This window comes from Euleptes europaea, chromosome 19, assembly GCF_029931775.1.
Source record: "Euleptes europaea isolate rEulEur1 chromosome 19, rEulEur1.hap1, whole genome shotgun sequence".
Classification (NCBI taxonomy): domain Eukaryota; kingdom Metazoa; phylum Chordata; class Lepidosauria; order Squamata; family Sphaerodactylidae; genus Euleptes; species Euleptes europaea.
In genome coordinates this window covers 29,126,657-29,145,036 of record NC_079330.1, presented here as the reverse complement: position 1 = coordinate 29,145,036, position 18,380 = coordinate 29,126,657, and the positions used below count along the sequence as shown (strand labels likewise).

At 48.7% G+C, this 18,380-nt stretch overlaps 1 protein-coding gene across 1 annotated transcript; it reads left to right on the top strand.

Moving 5' to 3' along the window:
* The first annotated feature begins 1,859 nt into the window (after nucleotides 1-1,859).
* Nucleotides 1,860-17,973, top strand: SHPK (sedoheptulokinase). Its single transcript, XM_056865356.1, has 7 exons — nucleotides 1,860-2,063; nucleotides 5,503-5,644; nucleotides 9,108-9,291; nucleotides 10,100-10,252; nucleotides 12,429-12,604; nucleotides 13,176-13,376; nucleotides 17,571-17,973. Exons 1-7 carry the CDS (start codon nucleotides 1,860-1,862, stop codon nucleotides 17,963-17,965), a joined length of 1,455 nt encoding a protein of 484 aa, XP_056721334.1. The 3' UTR covers nucleotides 17,966-17,973.
* The last annotated feature ends 407 nt before the right edge of the window (nucleotides 17,974-18,380 follow it).

The following is an 18,380-nucleotide window of genomic DNA, read 5'->3' as shown; positions in this document are numbered from 1 at the left end:
GCAGGGTAGGAGCTTTCGTGAGCCACAGGTCACTTCTTCGGATACCAGTAGTAGAAAAGGGCAAGAGTCCAGTAGCACCTTAAAGACTAAGAAGAATATTTTCTGGCAGGGTAGGAGCTTTCATGAGCCACAGCCACAAGAGTCCAGTAGCAACTTAAGGACTAACAAGAATATTTTCTGGCAGGGTAGGAGCTTTCGTGATCCACAGGTCACTTCTTTGGATACCAGTAGTAGAAAAGGGCAAGAGTCCAGCAGCACCTTAAAGACTAACAAGAATATTTTCTGGTAGCCACAGCTCACGAAAGCTCCTACCCTGCCAGAAAATATAAATATAAATTTTTATTCATACCCTACCAGAAAATATTCTTTTTTATATATGTATAAATTTTTATTCATACCCTACCAGAAAATATTTTTTTCATATATATAAATTTTTATTCATACCCTACCAGAAAATATTTTTCATATATATAAATTTTTATTCATACCCTACCAGAAAATATTTTTTTCATATATATAAATTTTTATTCATACCCTACCAGAAAATATTTTTCATATATATAAATTTTTATTCATACCCTACCAGAAAATATTTTTTCATATATATAAATTTTTATTCATACCCTACCAGAAAATATTTTTTTGTTATTCTTGAAGGTGCTACTGGCCTCTTGCCCTTTTCTACTCCTGCAGACAGACTAACCCGGCGACCCAATGGGAACGTCCTCTTGCACCGAGGCCCAACAAACTTGGGGGTGGGGGGCTGTTTTATTGCAGGAGGTAGTTGGAAGCCACAGCCCAAAGTTAGTGCACAGGCTAGATTGCGGGAACGGGGTGCTCCTGGGGGCGCCGGATAGGCGAGCGGGTCTGGATCCCTGGAGAAAATCAGCTTCACACCCGCCGGTCCGGGTTGGGGCCACCCTCTCCCTGCCTAGCCTACCTCGCAGGGCTGTTGTGAGGATAGGGCGGAGGAGGGAAACCGGGGCTCCCACTCGGAGCAAGAAAACACGCCACCTGCAAGGACAGGGAGGCACGGTCGTTTCAGACCGAGGACCAATCCCCGAGGCGTTGGACCCCCTTTCGGGACTACGAGTCCCGCCGCGCATCGCGGCACGGCCGCGCTCGAGGCCAACGGCCGAGCGTCGCAAAGGACACTGGGAACTGGAGTCCGCCTGCGTCACGGTCTCCGGCCGCGCGAAGCCCCTTCGAGGGGGCCGAGACTCACCCGGGAGGGCCGCCGGCAGCGCCTCGCTCCTCGCCCGCCCCGCGATCTCTGCCACCCGACAGCCTCCGCGTCGTCACCCTGGAGACCGCCCCGTGGAACGAGCCGCCGCCAGGCCTCCCGCCTCCCTCTCGCTCGCCGTAGCAGCCATCTTGGGTGTGGCGGTAGTGACGGGACGTGGCCTCCTAGGCCCTCCCTCGCTCGCCCAAAGCCGTTTCCCTCGCGTGGTTCCCAACGGGACCAGGCTTTTAGATTAAAAAACAAAACAAAATTCAAGGCAGTTTTAAACTATTTGAAACGCGGAGGTGGCGAGGAGGGGCGACGCCACGCCTGACGTGGCCGCCGCGTGAGCCCGCCATCTTGAGTGTGTCGTGCGTCCCACGTGTCAGGGTCCACCGTTGGCTTTTGCAGGGCGGTTGCGAGTCCTCCGCGCTGTGTGAACGTCTCAAGTGCAGTTTTCGGGTGCAACAGCTTTGGCCTCGGCCAGAAGCCTCACCTGGATGCTCCTCAAAGCCGACGAGATGAACTTGACCCGGCCAACGGGGTGAACCGACTCTTGCCCTCGTTGCCAGCGGGTGTGTTGGGGCCTCGAGAGCCCACGCTGCTGGCCACCTCTGGGTTCCTGCCATTGCGGGCAATGCAAACCCCTGCTCAGGTGGACGGGGGTGCAAGCCCTGCCGTGCCTCCGGGTCCTGGGCGCGCCTGCGCGTTGGGAATAGACCTGGGCACTTCATCTGTGAAAGTGGCCGTGGTGGAGGACGCAGGCCGAGGGCCCGTGGTGGTCGAGAGCTGCAGCAGAGAGACCCGGGCGCAGGTGGAGAGCCAGGCTGCCGGGCTGCAGGTAGGGCTGCCAGCCTACAGGTGATCCTGGGGGAAAAAAAGGAAAGGCCCCGTGCTGTATAGTAGGTAAGGCAAACCAGAAACAGCCCGCAAGAACAATAGGATAGAAATATATTAAAGTGAAAAGGTGAAATAAGCAAAAATGCACACCACAAAATGCACACATATATACACCAAAAAATTCCCAGCCTAGACAATTCAAATTGTCTAGACCACTGGTTCCCAACCAGGGGTCCGTGGACCCCCAGGGGTCCGTGAGAACTAAATTAAGGTCAGCGAAACAAAGTTATAAACCCATAATAAATTAATATTTTAAATTAAAAGTTCTCTATTATAAAAATATATGTTCAAATATTATTCTAAGTTTAATGTTTCACTAACAGTTATGATTAAAGTTTATTTTCAAATTCCCTGAATTTTTATTTTGAACCTTGGGGTCCCTGCACCGAACAAAAAAGTCCTAGTGGTCCCTGGTCAAAAAAAGGTTGGGAACCACTGGTCTAGACAAAGACAGGATGATCCTGTCTTTGAGATCCTTGTGAGGAACCAGGTGTCCGCGAGGGCATGCAGTCAAGCCCCGGGTAGCAAGCTCAATGATTTCTCCTCCACCTTTTCTTCCCGTGGGAAAGTCTCTTCAGCTCAGGAGAGAGGTGCGATACCTAGAGACCCCTTGAACCCCCATTTCAAAGTAACTTCCCTATTGTAACTTCTGCTCTGATCTCAAGGTGTGAATTCACCGGAATCCGCTCTCTCTTGATGTGGAGAGATCTCTGATGTTTTGCATTTCAAAGTGTTTACGTGTAAACATTCTAGTGGGTGCATCCTATAAAACTGACGTCCACATGTATTGTATCATTCTAACCTTAAGTTCTTTTAGACTTCTGTACTCGTTACTTTTGGGAATAAAGCCTTTTAAACTCTCTGCAAACGTCTGGAGTGAAGTTGATAATTCCTGAGATGCAATGGAGTCATAGAGTCTGACACCAGGTCCGTTATGAAATGATACCTATTAGGTGCATTCTACCCTGATTTGGATGGCCCAGGCTAGCCTGATCTCGTCAGATCTCAGAAGCTAAGCAGGGTCAGCCCTGCTTAGTATTTGGATGGGAGACCACCAAGGAAGTCCAGGGTTGCTGTGCAGAGGAAGGCACTGGCAAACCACCTCTGTTAGACTCTTGCCATGAAAACCGTCGGCTGCGACTTGACGGCACTTTACACACACACACACACAGGTGCATTCTATTTCCTCTTTTTTTGATTGCATAGCTGATGAAACCCATAGCGAAACGTGGTCACATGATCTAGACAACACGTCCTATCAATGAAGCTATGGATTAATTCTTGATGTTTGTTCCCAAGCCTTCTGTCTACTTCTTCCTGCAAAAGAGAAATACAAGATTATATAGAACGAGCATTTTCAAGATCTGTGATCTGAATACTTACCTTTGAACTTGTTATATCAGTTTCTGACGATTGTTATATATTTGTGCATTTTGTTTGTATTTTTGCTTATTTCACCTTTTCACTTTAATATATTTATATCATATTGTTCTTGCGTGCTGTTTCTGGTTTGCCTAACCTCCAGGTGATGGCTGGAGAGATCTCCCGCTATTACAAGTGATCTCCAGGCGACAGAGATCAGTTCACCTGGAAAAAATGGCTGCTTTGGAGGGTGGACTTTATGGCATTATATCACATTGAAGCCCCTTCCCTCACCAAACCCTGCCCTCCTCAGTCTCCGCCCCCAAAATCTCCAGGTATTTCCCAACCCAGACCTGGCAACCCTAGCTGCAGGTAGGGATGCCAGCCTCCAGGTGGGACCTGGGGACCCCCTGGAATTACAGACCCTCCCCAGAATGCAAAGATCAGTCCCCCTGGAGAAAATGGATGCTTTGGAGAATGGACTCAGTGGCATTGTACCCCACTGAGGTCCCGGTCCTCCCCAAGCTCCATCCCCAAGCCTCCAGAAGTTTCTCACCCGGGATCTGGCAATCCTACCCCCCACCCCAATCCCCTGCCGGTTGCCAGGGGGGACCAGGAAACCCTAGCTGCAGGTGAGCCGGCCGAGGCCAAGAGGTGGTGGACCCTATTTCTCAGGTTCCTGATACACACTGAATGTATGCAGGGGAAAGAGAGAACAGAGGCTGGGCTGCCCTGTGTCGGGTCGCCTTTTGTAGATGTTCCCTTCTGTTCAAAGCTCTCTGCAAACAGAGAACTAGCCCAGCAAGTAAAGAAAAGGGGCATCCTTTTCCCCTGCCCTGTTGGTTTTCTGTTTGCAGGGAGTTTGTAATGCAAAGGAATGTTCAAGAGCTAGAATCCACCACCTGCAGCCAGAGGGGATGCCATGTGAACTCCTCCACCTCTATATTGTAACCCTTCATGCTTCCGTATGCCTGAGCCAGGCCTGTGTATTTAGCACTAATTGTTCAGTTTGTCCCAGGTAAAAACAAGGACACACTTATATTGCCAAGATTGCAATCCTGTGCACATATATGTGGCAGTAAGTCCAACTCAGTGTGTTTACTTCTGAGTAAGGTTCAGCTGCCCATGCACTAAGATTTTCTTCCCAGGCTCTCCCTGCTGCACATTTCTGAAACCCTGAAAGCCAAACTACATGTTACATCTACCACATGATTACATGTTACATCTACCACATGAGAGCCAGCATGGTGTTGTGGTTAAGAGTGGTAGACTTTAATCCGGAGAACTGGGTTTGATTATTACAACTGATCTTCAGCCAATAGAGATCAGTTCACCTAGAGAAAATGGCCACTTTGGCAATTGGACTCTATGGCATCGAAGTCCCCCACCTTCCTGAGGCTCCACCCCAAAAACCTCCTGCTGGTAGCAAAGAGGGACCTACCAACCCTGCCATGGGGGTTTACTCTATTCAGTGCAAGCGTTCTTCCTAAGCATTCTGCTTAGGAAGGCACAGTCTGTTTTATTTATTCTGCAATAGCTTGCCCTCAGTGATTGTAAAAGCAAATATAGTCTCTCGCTTGCAGGTACACCAGAAAAACAAAGCACCCCAAATAAATAGGAGTCTTTTGGCACCTTAAAGGCACATTTCATTCCAGCATCAGCTTTTGTGGACTGGAGCCTGTTTCTTCAGATGCTCCTGTCCATGAAAATTTACACTAGAGTAATACTTGGTTCATCTTTAAGGTTTGCAAGACTCCAGTTTGGTTTTGCTGCAACAAATTAACACAGCTTCTCCTCCTGGAGTTTTAGTCTGTTATTGCCAAGTTAAGTGAACCTCTCCTAGGTGCAAAATAGCAGGATGTGTCATACAGAGGGAGCAATCCTAAGCAGAACTACTTAGAAATAAGTCCTATATTATTCAGTGGGGCTTGAGTCCTTAGGATTGCAGCCGTAGTACCTTAACGGCAATGCGTGCGCCCGTGCATTTCGTCTGCGTTTCTTAACTTTTGCTCTTGCAGGGGGATGAACAAGACATTCAGAAAATTGTAGCTGCCTTGGATGAATGCCTCATAGCCCTCCCTCGGCAACTCCTGCAGGGAGTTCGCCGCATTGGAATCTCTGGACAGATGCATGGGATCGTGTTTTGGAAAGCTGGCCGAGGTAAGCTTTCTTGGTCAAAAAGCTTGTTTTTAGCTTGGATCCCTCGCCCCTTCTTTGTGAGTGGCAAGGAATTTAAAAATTCAAACATTCATAATAATAGAAGAAGAGTTGGTTTTTATATGCCGACTTTATCTATTACTTAAGGAAGAATCAAACCAGCTTACAATCACCTTCCCTTCCCCTTCCCCATTCTGTGAGGTGGGGGGGGGCTGAGAGAGCTCTAAGAGAGATGTGACTAGCCCAAGGCCACCCAGCTGGCTTCATGTGTAGGAGTGGGGAAACCAACCCAGTTCACCAGGTTAGCCTCTGCTGCTCATGTGGAGGAGTGGGGAGTCAAACCTGGTTCTCCGGATTAGAATCCACTACTCTAATCCACCACTCTTAACTACTATACCACACTTTCAATAGGAAATTGAAGCCCCATGAGGAATTGCCAGGGGGAGGGGGATCTGGAAAAGTCTGCAAGGAATCATGGGGGACGGGACAGTTTTACCCTACCTCTGCCCGCAGAATCTTCCCTTCCAGGATTCTCCTAAGTTTTTAAGGGCTTGACAGTTTCTCCTGCCCCCTTTTAACTGACTTTCAGCTGCACCCCACAATCTGCCTGCCTCCTGGAGCATGTGCCTAACTAAGCCTTTTATTTTCCCTTTTGATTAATTTACAAAGGGCCTCAGGTAGCAGGACAGGAAAAGAACTTTTGCTGCCCAAGATCTTCAGAGCAGAGAGATGAACCAGGGATATGATGCTGTATAAGGCAAATTCATGATCTGGGCAGGACTCATAGCTCTGTGATGGAACATAGACCTCTGAGGTCCCAAGTTCAGTCCCCAGTAAAACGAAGTAGTGTAAAACAATACTCTTTGATGTCTGAGATCCTGGAGAACCACTTCTCATTAGAGCAGGCAATACTGAGCTCAGTGGGACCAGTGGTCTGATTCCGTTGTAGGGCAGCTTCTGTCATTCAACTGCATGAAGAGTGCGAGGCTGGAGGAAGCTGTCTGTCCTGCATACCAGCAGACCTGAGGGCCTGAAGCAAGTAGCATAGTAGGAAAGCAGTCTGAGGGTCAATATTGGGCTGTTTTAGGTCTGGATCCAAAGTGTCAGTATCAAAAGCAAAGTCCAAATGCCAAGCCAAAGTTGGTTCCAATGTCAAGGCCACAAGAGTCTCAGGAATGATCAGAGGACCAAGAGAACATGGTAGCAGTAAGGAGTTGTTCCCATGTCAGCCTGGATGCAAGCATCTGCTTAAATAAGCCTGACTCAGCACTCTCTGCTGGAGGGAGCTCATTATTCTCATCGCTGTCAGCCGGCAGTGCTCTTAGTAGTGCTTGTAACCCAGCACTCCTTCTACTCTCAAGAGGAATGTTCTGCACCTTTGGTGCCACCGCTCCAGTGGCTGTGGAGGGCTGCTGTGGTACACAGGTGAGTCCCCTGCCCTGGGTGGTTGTAGGCGCTGGGGACATTCATCCGTTCGTGCCTCCTCAGCCTGCCACTGTTCCTCTCTTCCACTGCCTGCTGCTTCAAGGTCCTCTTTGTCCGAGGAAGCCTCAGCAGGCTGCCCCATGACACTGTCATTGCAAGTCATAAAACCATTTCCCTGAAAGGATTGGTTGTTTCCTATCTGAGCGGATCCTTCTGAGATGCCCAATACTCTGTGGTGGGATTGTTTGAATGCTGAAACAATTTACGATGAGTATTCGATCCATAAATCTGTCATTTCCAGCTCTCTTGTGAGGTTAGATCAAAAACAAACAAACCCTTCAAATGACAGCAGCAACAAAAAAGTCATGAGAGTAAATTATTTTTTTTAATTAGATTTTTAGGGTAAAAATAAAACAGGAGGGGTAGGGAGGGAAAAGTAAAAATAAACATATATTCTTGTGACAATCCACCACATCTGGTACTTGACGCATTAGCACATTATACTTCTAAATTAAAATTAAAATGTTCATTACAATTCTTCTAAAGTCAATATTCATAATAACCCCCACAATTTCTATTTATGTAAAATGTTAATCTCTATATTTTTTCTTATCTTCTATTACAGAATTTTATAGTACTGTATTGCATATTATAATCAGACTACATTAAATTTCATTATCAACCATTGAGTATCTTATTCATTCAGTATAGCTAATTCATTTTATTAAAAATTCTATATTGTACCACAAAACATAATATTAATTTAACTACAAATTGTTTCTCTATCCGAATTTGTCATAAAAGGGTTGCCACTTGTCCCATGAGAGTAAATTCTTAAAAGGAGGTGCTTCTTATTATTATTTTTACATTTCCAAAATCTCACTCTCTTTTAAGGTGTTTGGCCTCTGGGTGAGGCCCCCCCCCACCCACAAAGTGGCTGTCTGTTTTTCTGAGTGGATTAAGCCAAGCTGCACTCTCTTTGCTGCAAATGATTCTCTTTTTGTTGTGATGGCCTTTTATCCTTTTAAGGGCTTGCTATTAATGTTGCTTCAAAGAGGCCATTTTACCGCTAGGGAGATTAATGGGATGAAAAATGTGGCTGGGAGACCGCTTCAGAAGAGGGAGGAGGAAATGAGGCAGAAACTTACTTTTCGTGATTTATCTCCTTTATTTGCATTTTACAAGCCCGGCCTTTGTCAAAGGGCTCAGTGCCTTCAGATGGAGATCAAAAACCCCCAAACAAAAAACCTCTCACCAGTGGCAAAGAGGGACCCAGCAACCCTGTCAGTACACAGGATAGTTGCTGGGGGTATATATTGCTATTTCTCATCAAGTAGCTTAAATGGTTTCAGTGCTGGAAGATCAGCGGAAAGGAAGTTTGGTGAGACAACATCTGGGCAGGAACATCTGGCGTGGCTCTGCTCACTGCGGGGGCTGGAAAGCTGCAAACTTTCTTAAAGAAACAGAGATTCTTGTTAAAAATATTGTCAAAGGCTTTCACGGTCAGAGTTCATCAGTTCTCTCGAGACACTGTCCTTCAGTGTTACTCCTCTGAAGATGCCTGCCATAGGTGCTGGCGAAATGTCAGGAAAGAAAATACCAAGACCACGGTCACACAGCCCGGATAACCTACAAGAACTGAAGAGATTCTTGTGTCTGTCAGTGTGGCATAGTGGTTAAGAGTGGTGGACTCTGCAGAACCAGGTTTGACTCCCCACTCCTCCACATGAGTGGCGGACTCTAATCTGGTGAACTGGGTTGGTTTCCCCACTCCTACACATGAAGCCAGCTGGGTGACCTTGGGCTAGTCACACTCTCTCAGCCCCACCTACCTCACAGGGTGTCTGTTGTGGGGAGGGGAAGGGAAGGTGATTGTAAGCCGGTTTGATTCTTCCTTAAGTGGTAGAGAAAGTTGGCATATAAAATCCAACCCTTCTTCTTCTAAGTCAGCTTGGTGCCCTCTGGAGCCTCTGGGGAGTTGTACCAGTGTGTTATTTCTCCCCCATGTGTGTTGTTCTTTCTGACCCCTTGGCCGCTGCAGGTTGCAAATGGACTGGCAGTGGAACTGGGCAACGATTTGAGCCGGAGGAAGTCAGTCACCTGATCACATGGCAAGACGGTCGCTGCAGTAGCATCTTCCTCTCCTTGCTGCCGCCACCACAGTCACACCTTAGTGTGGCGACAGGATTTGGCTGTGCCACAATCTACTGGTACCTGCGGAACAGGTAGGAACTGCCTTGCTTTGGAGGGCACCTTCTCCATCTTGTTTTTTTGTCTCTCATTCTTTGGCGCTTCTTTGCAGGCAAAGGCCGGGAGCTCAACTTCATCTTAAGGTGTTTAGGTAGGCTTAATCCCTGACCTGGATGGCCCAGGCTAACCCGATCTTGGAAGCTAAGCAGGGTCGACCCTGGTTAGTATTTGGACGGGGGACCATCATTTGGATGGCAAAAGCAAGCAATGGCAAACCACCTCTGTACATCTCTTGTCTTGAAAACCCTACGGAGTTGCTGTAAATGGGCTGCAATTTCACGGCTCTTTCCAAACAAGGACAGGTATAATGTATGTGTGTGTGTGTGTGAAGCCTGGTCAAGTCACAGCTGACTTAGGCAACTCCTTAGGGTTTTCAAGGTAAGAGACTTAGAGATGATTGCCAAAAAGTTTAGAAAATACGTTCGTGCCCTTGGAGCATGGTAAGTTATTTTGGTGGAACAGTGTTCTTTTTACTTTTTGTTAATTTACAAAGTTATATTTTTCTGCCTACTTGGAGAGTCCCCCCCATATGCACAGACCCCCACCATGTCTGCCAGCAGCCTAGTTTTGCCTCTTTCAGCCACTTACTCTTAGGGGAGGACTGTAAATTACAACATCGCTGATGTATTGTTCACATGCCTGTTAAGAGAAGGGGACATTTAGAACCGAGGAAGCCACTCCCTAGAGGTTTCTCCCTTTTGGAAAAGAGCAGCCCAGAGAACCCGGAGGTCTTTCTCGTTGCTCTAACCAGTCTCCACTATCGTCCTGTCGTCCTTTGGCTAGCCCAGATTTCTTGACACGTTACGATGTTGCTGGAACCATCCAGGATTACGTGGTCAGCATGCTGTGTGGTCAGGAACGGCCGCGGATGTCTGTCCAGAACGCTGCCAGCTGGGGATACTTCAACACCACCCGAAAAAACTGGAATATGGACATGTAAGTAAGAGCCGAGAGCCAGCATGGTGTAGTGGTTAAGGTGTCAGAGTAGGATCTGGGAAACCCAGGTTCGAATCCCCACTTTGCCTTGGATACTTGCTGGGTGACCTTGGGCCAGTCACACACTTTCAGCCCTGACCCTGGCTAGTATTTGGATGGGAGACCTCCAAAGAATACCAGGGTCATAATGCGGAGGCAGGCAATGGCATACCACCTCTGAATGTTTCTTTCCTTGAAAACCCTGCGGGGTTGCCATAAGTCAGCTGTGACTTGATGGCAAAAAAAAAAATGTCTGTTTCAACATGCTGGCAAATACGCAGAACTTTATTAGAGAATGATCGTTGAAATATTTTACAATAGTTAAATTTTAAGGTGGTAATTTTAACCAGGGGTTGTTTTTATTGATCTTACACCTTTATTTGTACGGGCGGTCTGTGATTCTGCAGTGCAAAACTATTGAGTCTGGACATTTTGATGTGTTGGCATGTGATTGGTCAGTTGACCATATTAATAAATTTGATTCGATTTGATTTGCTGGCAAAGCAGAGGGCCTTCCCCACAGAAGCGCAGCAAGAAGCAGGAAGATCCTTCTGGCGGGTATGCCATATGACATATGTGTCATATGTTCAGAACGAGTCTCGCTCATTCCCACGTCAACATTTATTAGTCTATAATCAACTTTGTAGTCGCTCAAAAGTTATTTCAAGTGTCGTAAATCTAAGCAATAATCAAGCAGGCCTTGCGGCCTTATGACAAACGCTGTTTTGAAAACTCCTGGCTTCCTCTTTAGAGAACCGAGAGTCCGAGGCCTCCGCCTGGGCTGGGGCTCCGCGAGGAGAGGATTCCCTTCCCTAACCCAGCAGGGAAGATACAGTTGCTTTCTAGCCCATCTCAAGGTTTGCAGAAAACTTGTGCCTGACGCTTGGTGTTTTCATCACTAACCCAGTGTGGCAAAGTAAACTGTTGTGTGTGTGACAGGGTCTAACTGCTTGTGGTTTGCATCTGGAACAACTAATCTCTGAGAGCCACCATGGTGTAGTGGTTAAGAGCGATGGTTTGGAGCGGTGGACTCTGATCTGGAGAACTGGGTTTGATTCCCCACTCCTCCACATGAGCGGCACAGGCTAATCTGGATTTTTTTCCTCACTCCTACACACGAAGCCAGCTGGGTGACCTTGGGCTAGTCACAGCTCTCTTAGAGCTCTCTCAGCCCCACCTAGCAGGGTGTCTGTTGCGGGGAGGGGAAGGGAATGTGATTGTAAGCCAGTTTGATTTTGCCTTAAGTGGTAGAGAAAGTCGGCATATAGAAGTCAGCTCTTCTTCTTCTGGAACCCAGAAGGGGTAACGCACCTAGTTCATCTGTGCTGTTGGTCTGGTGTGATCTGAACAGTCCAAATTCACTTGAAAGATTGATGGCATTTCCTTATCCTGAGTCAGGCCTTTACTCTGTCTGGGACAGAGCGATCTGCTCAGACTGTCAGCGGCTCTCTGGGGTGGAGAAAATACTTTCCCCTCGCCTGCTGCCTTGGGATCCTTTGGACTGCCAATGCCAGGGGACTTTCTGCATGCCAAGCAAGTGCCTGAGTATTACGCTTCCGTAGGGTTGCCAGGTCCCTCTTCACCACCGGTGGGAGGTTTTTGGGGCGGAGCCTGAGGAGGGCGGGGTTTGGGGAGGGACTTCAATGCCATAGAGTCCAGTTGCCAAAATGGCCATTTTCTCCAGGGGAACTAATCTCTATGGGCTGGAGATCAGCTGAACTAGCAGGAGATCTCCAGCTAATACCTGGAGGTTGGCAACCCTATTCATGCTGATGCTCCTCTACACCTTGTTGGGATGAGGGCCCTGTAATGAATCACTCTGCCACATCCCTTTGCTGTAAAGTGGGCAGCTTGGGCTGACCACGAAAGTAGCTGATCCAGGCCAACCTCAGGCTGGGGTACGGGTTTCTGCCTTTCAATTTAACCCAAAGATAAAGCTTTAAAAACACCAGAAGAAGGCCTGGTGAGGACTGAGTATGCTCCAGGAGGCACAGAATATCGAGCCGTTTGATCCAGTGTACTCCGCACTCCTTTGATAGCCTGAGATCCACCCACCCACCCTGGAGGCATCCCGCATCGCTGATGGCTTTCATTGTAGCGCAAACTCCTCCACTCTGTTCTCTTCCTCTGGTTTCAGCCTCGGAGAATCTCACTTCCCCATCCATTTTCTGCCGGAAATAGTTGACCCTGGAGACCTTGCAGGGGAGACTTCCTGTGTGTGGCACGCGATTCCGAAGGGCGCCCAAGTTGGGGCTGCTCTGGGCGACTGCCAGTGTTCGGTGTACTCCTGCATGCCCAAAAGCACTGATGCAGGTACGGGCACAAGATGGTAATGGCTTCTTCCTGGTGGCCCTGAGAACCGAAATGTTCCCATCCATGGGAGAACAGGAACATTGCTTTGTGAGTTGATTGGACATTACTTTTGCCTGCTTCAACTTTGAATGCAGCATGTGATTATGATATGTTTCATAGAGTTGGAAGGGACCCCAGGGTCATCTAGTCCAACCTCTCTCCCCCTCTCCTCCTCTCCCTCCCTCCCTCTCTCTCTCCCTCCCAGCAGGGCCATTCTGATATTATTTGGAATCATCTTGGATCGAATTGTCACAGAAGTTCATTGCTGCCTGGTAAAGATAAGGCTGTCACTTCTTCTGTAGTTTATTACTTAACAGCTGCCTTGAAGATACACTGGAATTCTAACCAAGTTACGCCTTGGTTATCCAAAATGCATTGAGTCCTCCAGCTCAGAGGATTCTGGTTGGCAGAGTTTTGTGGCTATTCGGGGCGCTAGGCGGACACTGCTTAGGGACTAATCTCTGATCCTTCGGTCCAGTCTTTTGACATTATTATGTCACCCCTCTCCCCACTTTCTTCCTCTTACTCCTAGTCCTCAACATCGGCACCTCTGCTCAGCTGACCGTCCTGGCACCCTTTGGCTTCCAGCCGGCGGAGTCCCCAGACCCTCGTTCGCCTGTGACCTACTTTCCATATTTCGGCAATCGCTATCTGGCCGTGGCAGCCTCATTGAATGGCGGAAATGTCCTGGCAGCATTTGTGGACATGTTGGCTGAATGGATGGCTGAGTTGGGTAAAGTATTGGGGTGGGGAGCCAAGGGTTGATAACGGGAGTGGGCGGGAGATTGTGGATGGTTGTGGGAGGTTGTGGATATGTCTAGAGTGACTTTAAGAACATAAGAACACAAGAAAGGCCATGCTGGATCAGACGAAGGCCCATCAAGTCCAGCAGTCTGTTCACACAGTGGCCAACCAGGTGCCTCTAGGAAGCCCCCAAACAAGACGACTGCAGCAGCATTGTCCTGCCTGTGTTCCACAGCACCTAATGGAATAGGCGTGCTCCTCTGATTCTGGAGAGAATAACGAGTGTCCATTTTTACTAGTAGCCATGAATAGCCCCTCTCCTCCATGAACATGTCCACTCCCCTCTTAAAGCCTTCCAAGTTGGCAGCCATCACCACATCCTGGGGCAGGGAGTTCCACCACTTAACTATGAGTTGTATGAAGAAATACTTCACCCTCCAACTTCAGCAGATGACCCCACGTTCTGGTATTATGAGAGAGGGAGAAAAGCTTCTCCCTGTCCACTCTCTCCATACCATGCATAATTTTATAGACCTCTATCATGTCTCCCCTTAACCGCCTTCTTTCCAAGCAAAACAGCCCTAAGCGTTTTAACCACTCCTCATAGGGCGGTTGCTCTAGCTGTTCTCTGATCCTGGAGAGGCTTTCAGATGGTCCCAAAAGAATGTCCTTGCCTGATCAGAGCAGTGTCCAGTGCTCTGTCTTTACCAGTAGCCAGGTCCCAGGGAGCTGGCAAGCGAGGTGTGGGGGGTGCGGGCCAGAGCCCTTCTGTTTGCTTCGGGGACCCTTCCTCACCCGCACTCCACCTCCAGCATCCCCGGGTGCTCCCTTTTATTTCTCTCCCTTGATCAATTGCCAGCCAGTTTCCTTGGCTGACTTGGGATTCTCATGTGCGGAGAGAAGAAGAAAAAGTTGGTTTTTATATTCCGACTTTCTCTACCACTTAAGGGAGACTCAAACCGGCTTACAGTCACCTTCCCTCCCCCTCCCCACAACAGATACCCTGTGAGGTAGGTGGGGCTGAGAGAGGGTGACTAGCCCAAGGTCACCCAGCTGGGTTCGTGCATAGGAATGGGGAAACACATGCAGTTCACCAGATTAGCCTCTGCTGCTCATTTGGAGGAGTGGGGGTATCAAACCTGGCTCTCCAGATCAGAGTCCACCGCTCCAAACCACCACTTTTAACCACTACACCACGCCGGCTGTCATTGCTGCTGAAGGGTCTGCAGAGGCACGGCGGAGGGGCTGGGCTCCATCAACAGCTGAGGGGCAGATGCCCGTAACCTTCAGCTCCATACGAGGAAGACCTGACAGTCCTCTCTCTATTCCAGAGCTCTCTGGGCAGGAGATGCTTTTTACCAGAGAAGCCAGGCGAGGCAGACTTTGAGGCAGACTTCAACCCTGCTGTTGGTTTCCCACTGCCTCCCACCCCTCCTCCTCTGCCAAAATGGTTTCCTTTCCCAGGATCTGGACTTCCAAACACAGACCTGGAAAGGGGAGGGGTCCGCTTGCAAAGGCAAGGTTTGCAAGTTCTCCCCCCATCCCTTTCTCCTCTGGGAAGCATCCCCTCCCCAGAGTGCTTTGCAGGAGTGAAGGGGTCGCTAGGGCTAATTGGTTGGGGTTCCGCCCCCCTTTATCTTTTTGTGGTTTGAATCCCAACAAAAAGGCTTTTTGAAGGTAAACATCTAAATCTCCCATAAACCGCAGAACAGCCCCTCTCTCTCGGCTTTTAGTCGAGCCTTGAAAGACAGCCTTAATGAGGATTTTCAATTACTTTTTCAGCTTTATTACTGTTCTAAGCACTGTAATGGCTTGGATGCTATTAGGTCATGTATTTAGTTTCTTGCCCCCTCCCTCCTCCGCCCACAGTTACTGTACCTGCACTGCCTCTTGGCTGGAGAGAAGAGGACCCAGCCATCCGCCCCTTCCTGGACTCCCTGAACACCAGTCTCTTCACCCCACCCACCCCTCGGTTTTCATATGCCGAGAGAATCAAACTGGCTTACAATCTCCTTCCCTTCCTCTTCCCACAATAGACACCTTGTGAGGTAGATGAGGCTGAGAGAGCTCGGAATAGGGTTGCCAACCTCCAGGTACTGCTATAAATCTCCATCCGTGCTGTAGACTATGGTAAAAAGGCAAAAAAACAGCACTTAGAGCTCCAAGTGAAAAACGTTCTTAGAGTTTATACACATAAATATTTCTAAGCACCTTATGCAAAATGTGAGGTCATACACCAAACAATGTGAGATCTTATAAACAGCCTAACTATCTAAATATACAAAACGACACAGAAACAAGACAGGCAGCAGGAGAACCTATAGAACACTGCTATACAACTGTATTAAATCCATATCAAACAGGTAAATCCTTCCAGGTCAATATCACTGCAGGTAAGTCCTCCTTTTGAAAATGAATAACTTGCTGTTCGAAGAAATATTTGTTGGCTAGCAAAACCATGCAAAAGTAGGTGAAGAACTGTGTCAGTCTGGAAAAGATGCAAAGCGGGAAACGCTTCTTCCGGAATTAAATAGCGCTTTCTTCAGCCCTTGCATTTCGCCACTTGTATAACAAAATCACTTACTTAGGTGGATGTGGTTTGATAAAGAACAGCTCACAAAATTAGCCAGCCATCTCTTACATCCCTTTTGATCACCTGAGTCTAGTTCCAAAGTACTGTCAAGTTGGCAGGTATGCAGAAAAATCCTTCCTTCTTTATACTTTCCTCAGCTACTCAGGTGCATCTTCCCAGGTCTTATGATTCTTATTAACACCTGGCAACCTGCTGGCTCTCCAAACCCCGCCCTCCAAACCCCGCCCTCCTCAGGCTCCTCCCTAAAAATAACCCTAACCTGGCAACCCTAGCTCGGAGAGAACTGTGACTAGCCCAAGGTCACCCAGCTGGCTTCATGTGTAGGAATGGGGAATCAAACCAGTTCACTAGATTAGAGTCCACTACTTATGTGGAGGAGATGGGAATCAAACCGGTTCTCCAGATTAGAGTCTGCTGCTCTTAACCACTACACCACGCTGGCTCACAGGAGGCAGGTCAGGTGAACACCATGGACACAGGACTGCTCACCTCACAGCCAGGCCTTATGAGTGACTGGACAGCCATTTTGGATTTCAAACCTGAACATGATTGGACCAGCCAGCTCGCTGGCTTCTTCCAGGCCCCATTTCCTAGGTGTTACCTTCCTCCTCTTAAAGACGGGGCCTGTTTTCTAACTCCTGTGTCTCTACAGGATGCTGTGATAGACAGACCGGTCCTCTTAACTGAAGTTTCCCTCTGATCCTAGGCCTGATCCCTGTAGGGCAGGGGTGGGGAACGTCAGGCCGTATAAGGCCCGCGAAATCATTTGGTCTGGCCCTTCGTGGGTCCTGGCAGATCTCTAGCTCAGAAGGATCTAAGACTGGAATCCGCCCCCTCCCACGGAAAGGAATGGCCTCAATTCAAGGCGGATGTGAGTTTGTTTTGCCGAGAAAAGGAACCTTTTCCCATCTTGCAGAAGAGTAGTTAGTTATGGAGCTGCTAAGACCACCCAAGAAATTGTATTAACCCTTTCCCACCAGTTGGATGCCTGCCTGCTTGCCCGTGCCGGGGGTGGGGTCATCTGGGGCAGCTGCCTGCTTGGGGCTTGGTCGGCTAATTTCTAAATTGATAATTTTGTATGGCCCGCGAATGATGTTATAAATATCCAAATGGCCCTTGGAGGAAAAAAGGTTACCCACCCCTGCTGTAGGGCGTCCTGTTCTGCACTGGAGGAGGTGGTGGCGCTCAGACACTTGGGAAGGATTAATCAGCCCGCTTGTTTATTTAGTGCATCATCTCCCCAGCCACAAGATCTTGCTCTGCCCTTTATTTTTTAAAATTTTAAACATATTTTATTAACGGATATAGTTGATGTGTCAATTTTTCTCCCATAGCTATTTGCCTCAAATCAGAATACCAAGAACGTAACGTTAGGAATTCTGCCGTTTTCCAATATCTTGCTATAACCCTCCGGGCGGCCATTAACATAAACACTATTAATCCTTTAGATGTTACTGTTTGGTTATGCTCCCCCCATATTGTTAGTAGGGCCAATGCAGATGTGGCATGAGTGTTTTGATGTGTAATATTTGAAATTTCTGCGAAGCTCTGCCCTTTATTGATTTCTTTTCTTGGTGTGTTTATCGGCAGGACTCGAAGTCCCACGTTCCGCCCTCTACCTGCGAACTATCCAAGCTGCCTTGGCCCGAGCCGACACGGCTCTCTCTGTTTGCCCGACCGTCTTTGGCGAAAGGCACATGCCTGAGCAGCGGGGATCTGTGACGGACATCGCGGCCTCCGACCTCTCATTGGGTCACGTGACCCGAGCCCTGTGCCGGGGCGTGGTCCAGAACCTGCACTCCATGATGCCTTCCCAGCGCCTGGCGGAGGCAGGCGCCAAGCGGATCCTGGCCAGTGGCAGCGCCCTCTCCAGGAACGAAGTGTTGAGGCAGGAAGTGGAAAGGACATACCCCTTTCCGGTGGTTTACGGGAAAGACATGGACGCGGCAGTAGGGGCCGCCTTGGTGATGCTACACAGGAAGTGAGGTCAGGGCTCAGGACGACAGGAGGCCCCTCCCTCATGCTTGGAAGCGGGCATCCCACATGCCCAGGGAGCCTAAGTAGAAAGAGCAAGGGGACCCCCTACTCTTTGCAGGAGGATGAGCTCCCATCTCATGCCGTGAATGAGGGTTGTGCAAGTGGGCTGCCCAGGGGTGCCACAGAATATCCTTGGCAGCAGAGGGCAGTGTGCAAGTGCCAGTTGTCGACTGTTGGCGTTTGAGCCTTTAGATCTGAGCCTCCAATGGGCACCTGTAGGATGCCTCTCCCGAGTTCCAGTCCCCAAGGGATCCTTTCAGTAATGGGGTGGGGAGAGCACCCCCTTTGAATGGACTAGGGAGCAAATTTGGCAAATTGGCATTCCATTCCCAGAACTTATTCCCCAGTGCTTATTTCTGTGTT

Bases quoted from the DNA above. Each gene is read 5' to 3' on its own strand.
- SHPK (XM_056865356.1), top strand. From the start codon at position 1,860: ATGCAAACCCCTGCTCAGGTGGACGGGGGTGCAAGCCCTGCCGTGCCT. The intron at 5,645-9,107 runs GTAAGCTTTCTT...TGGCCGCTGCAG, and splicing joins GTTTTGGAAAGCTGGCCGAG to GTTGCAAATGGACTGGCAGT. The intron at 12,605-13,175 runs GTACGGGCACAA...TCTTACTCCTAG, and splicing joins GCCCAAAAGCACTGATGCAG to TCCTCAACATCGGCACCTCT.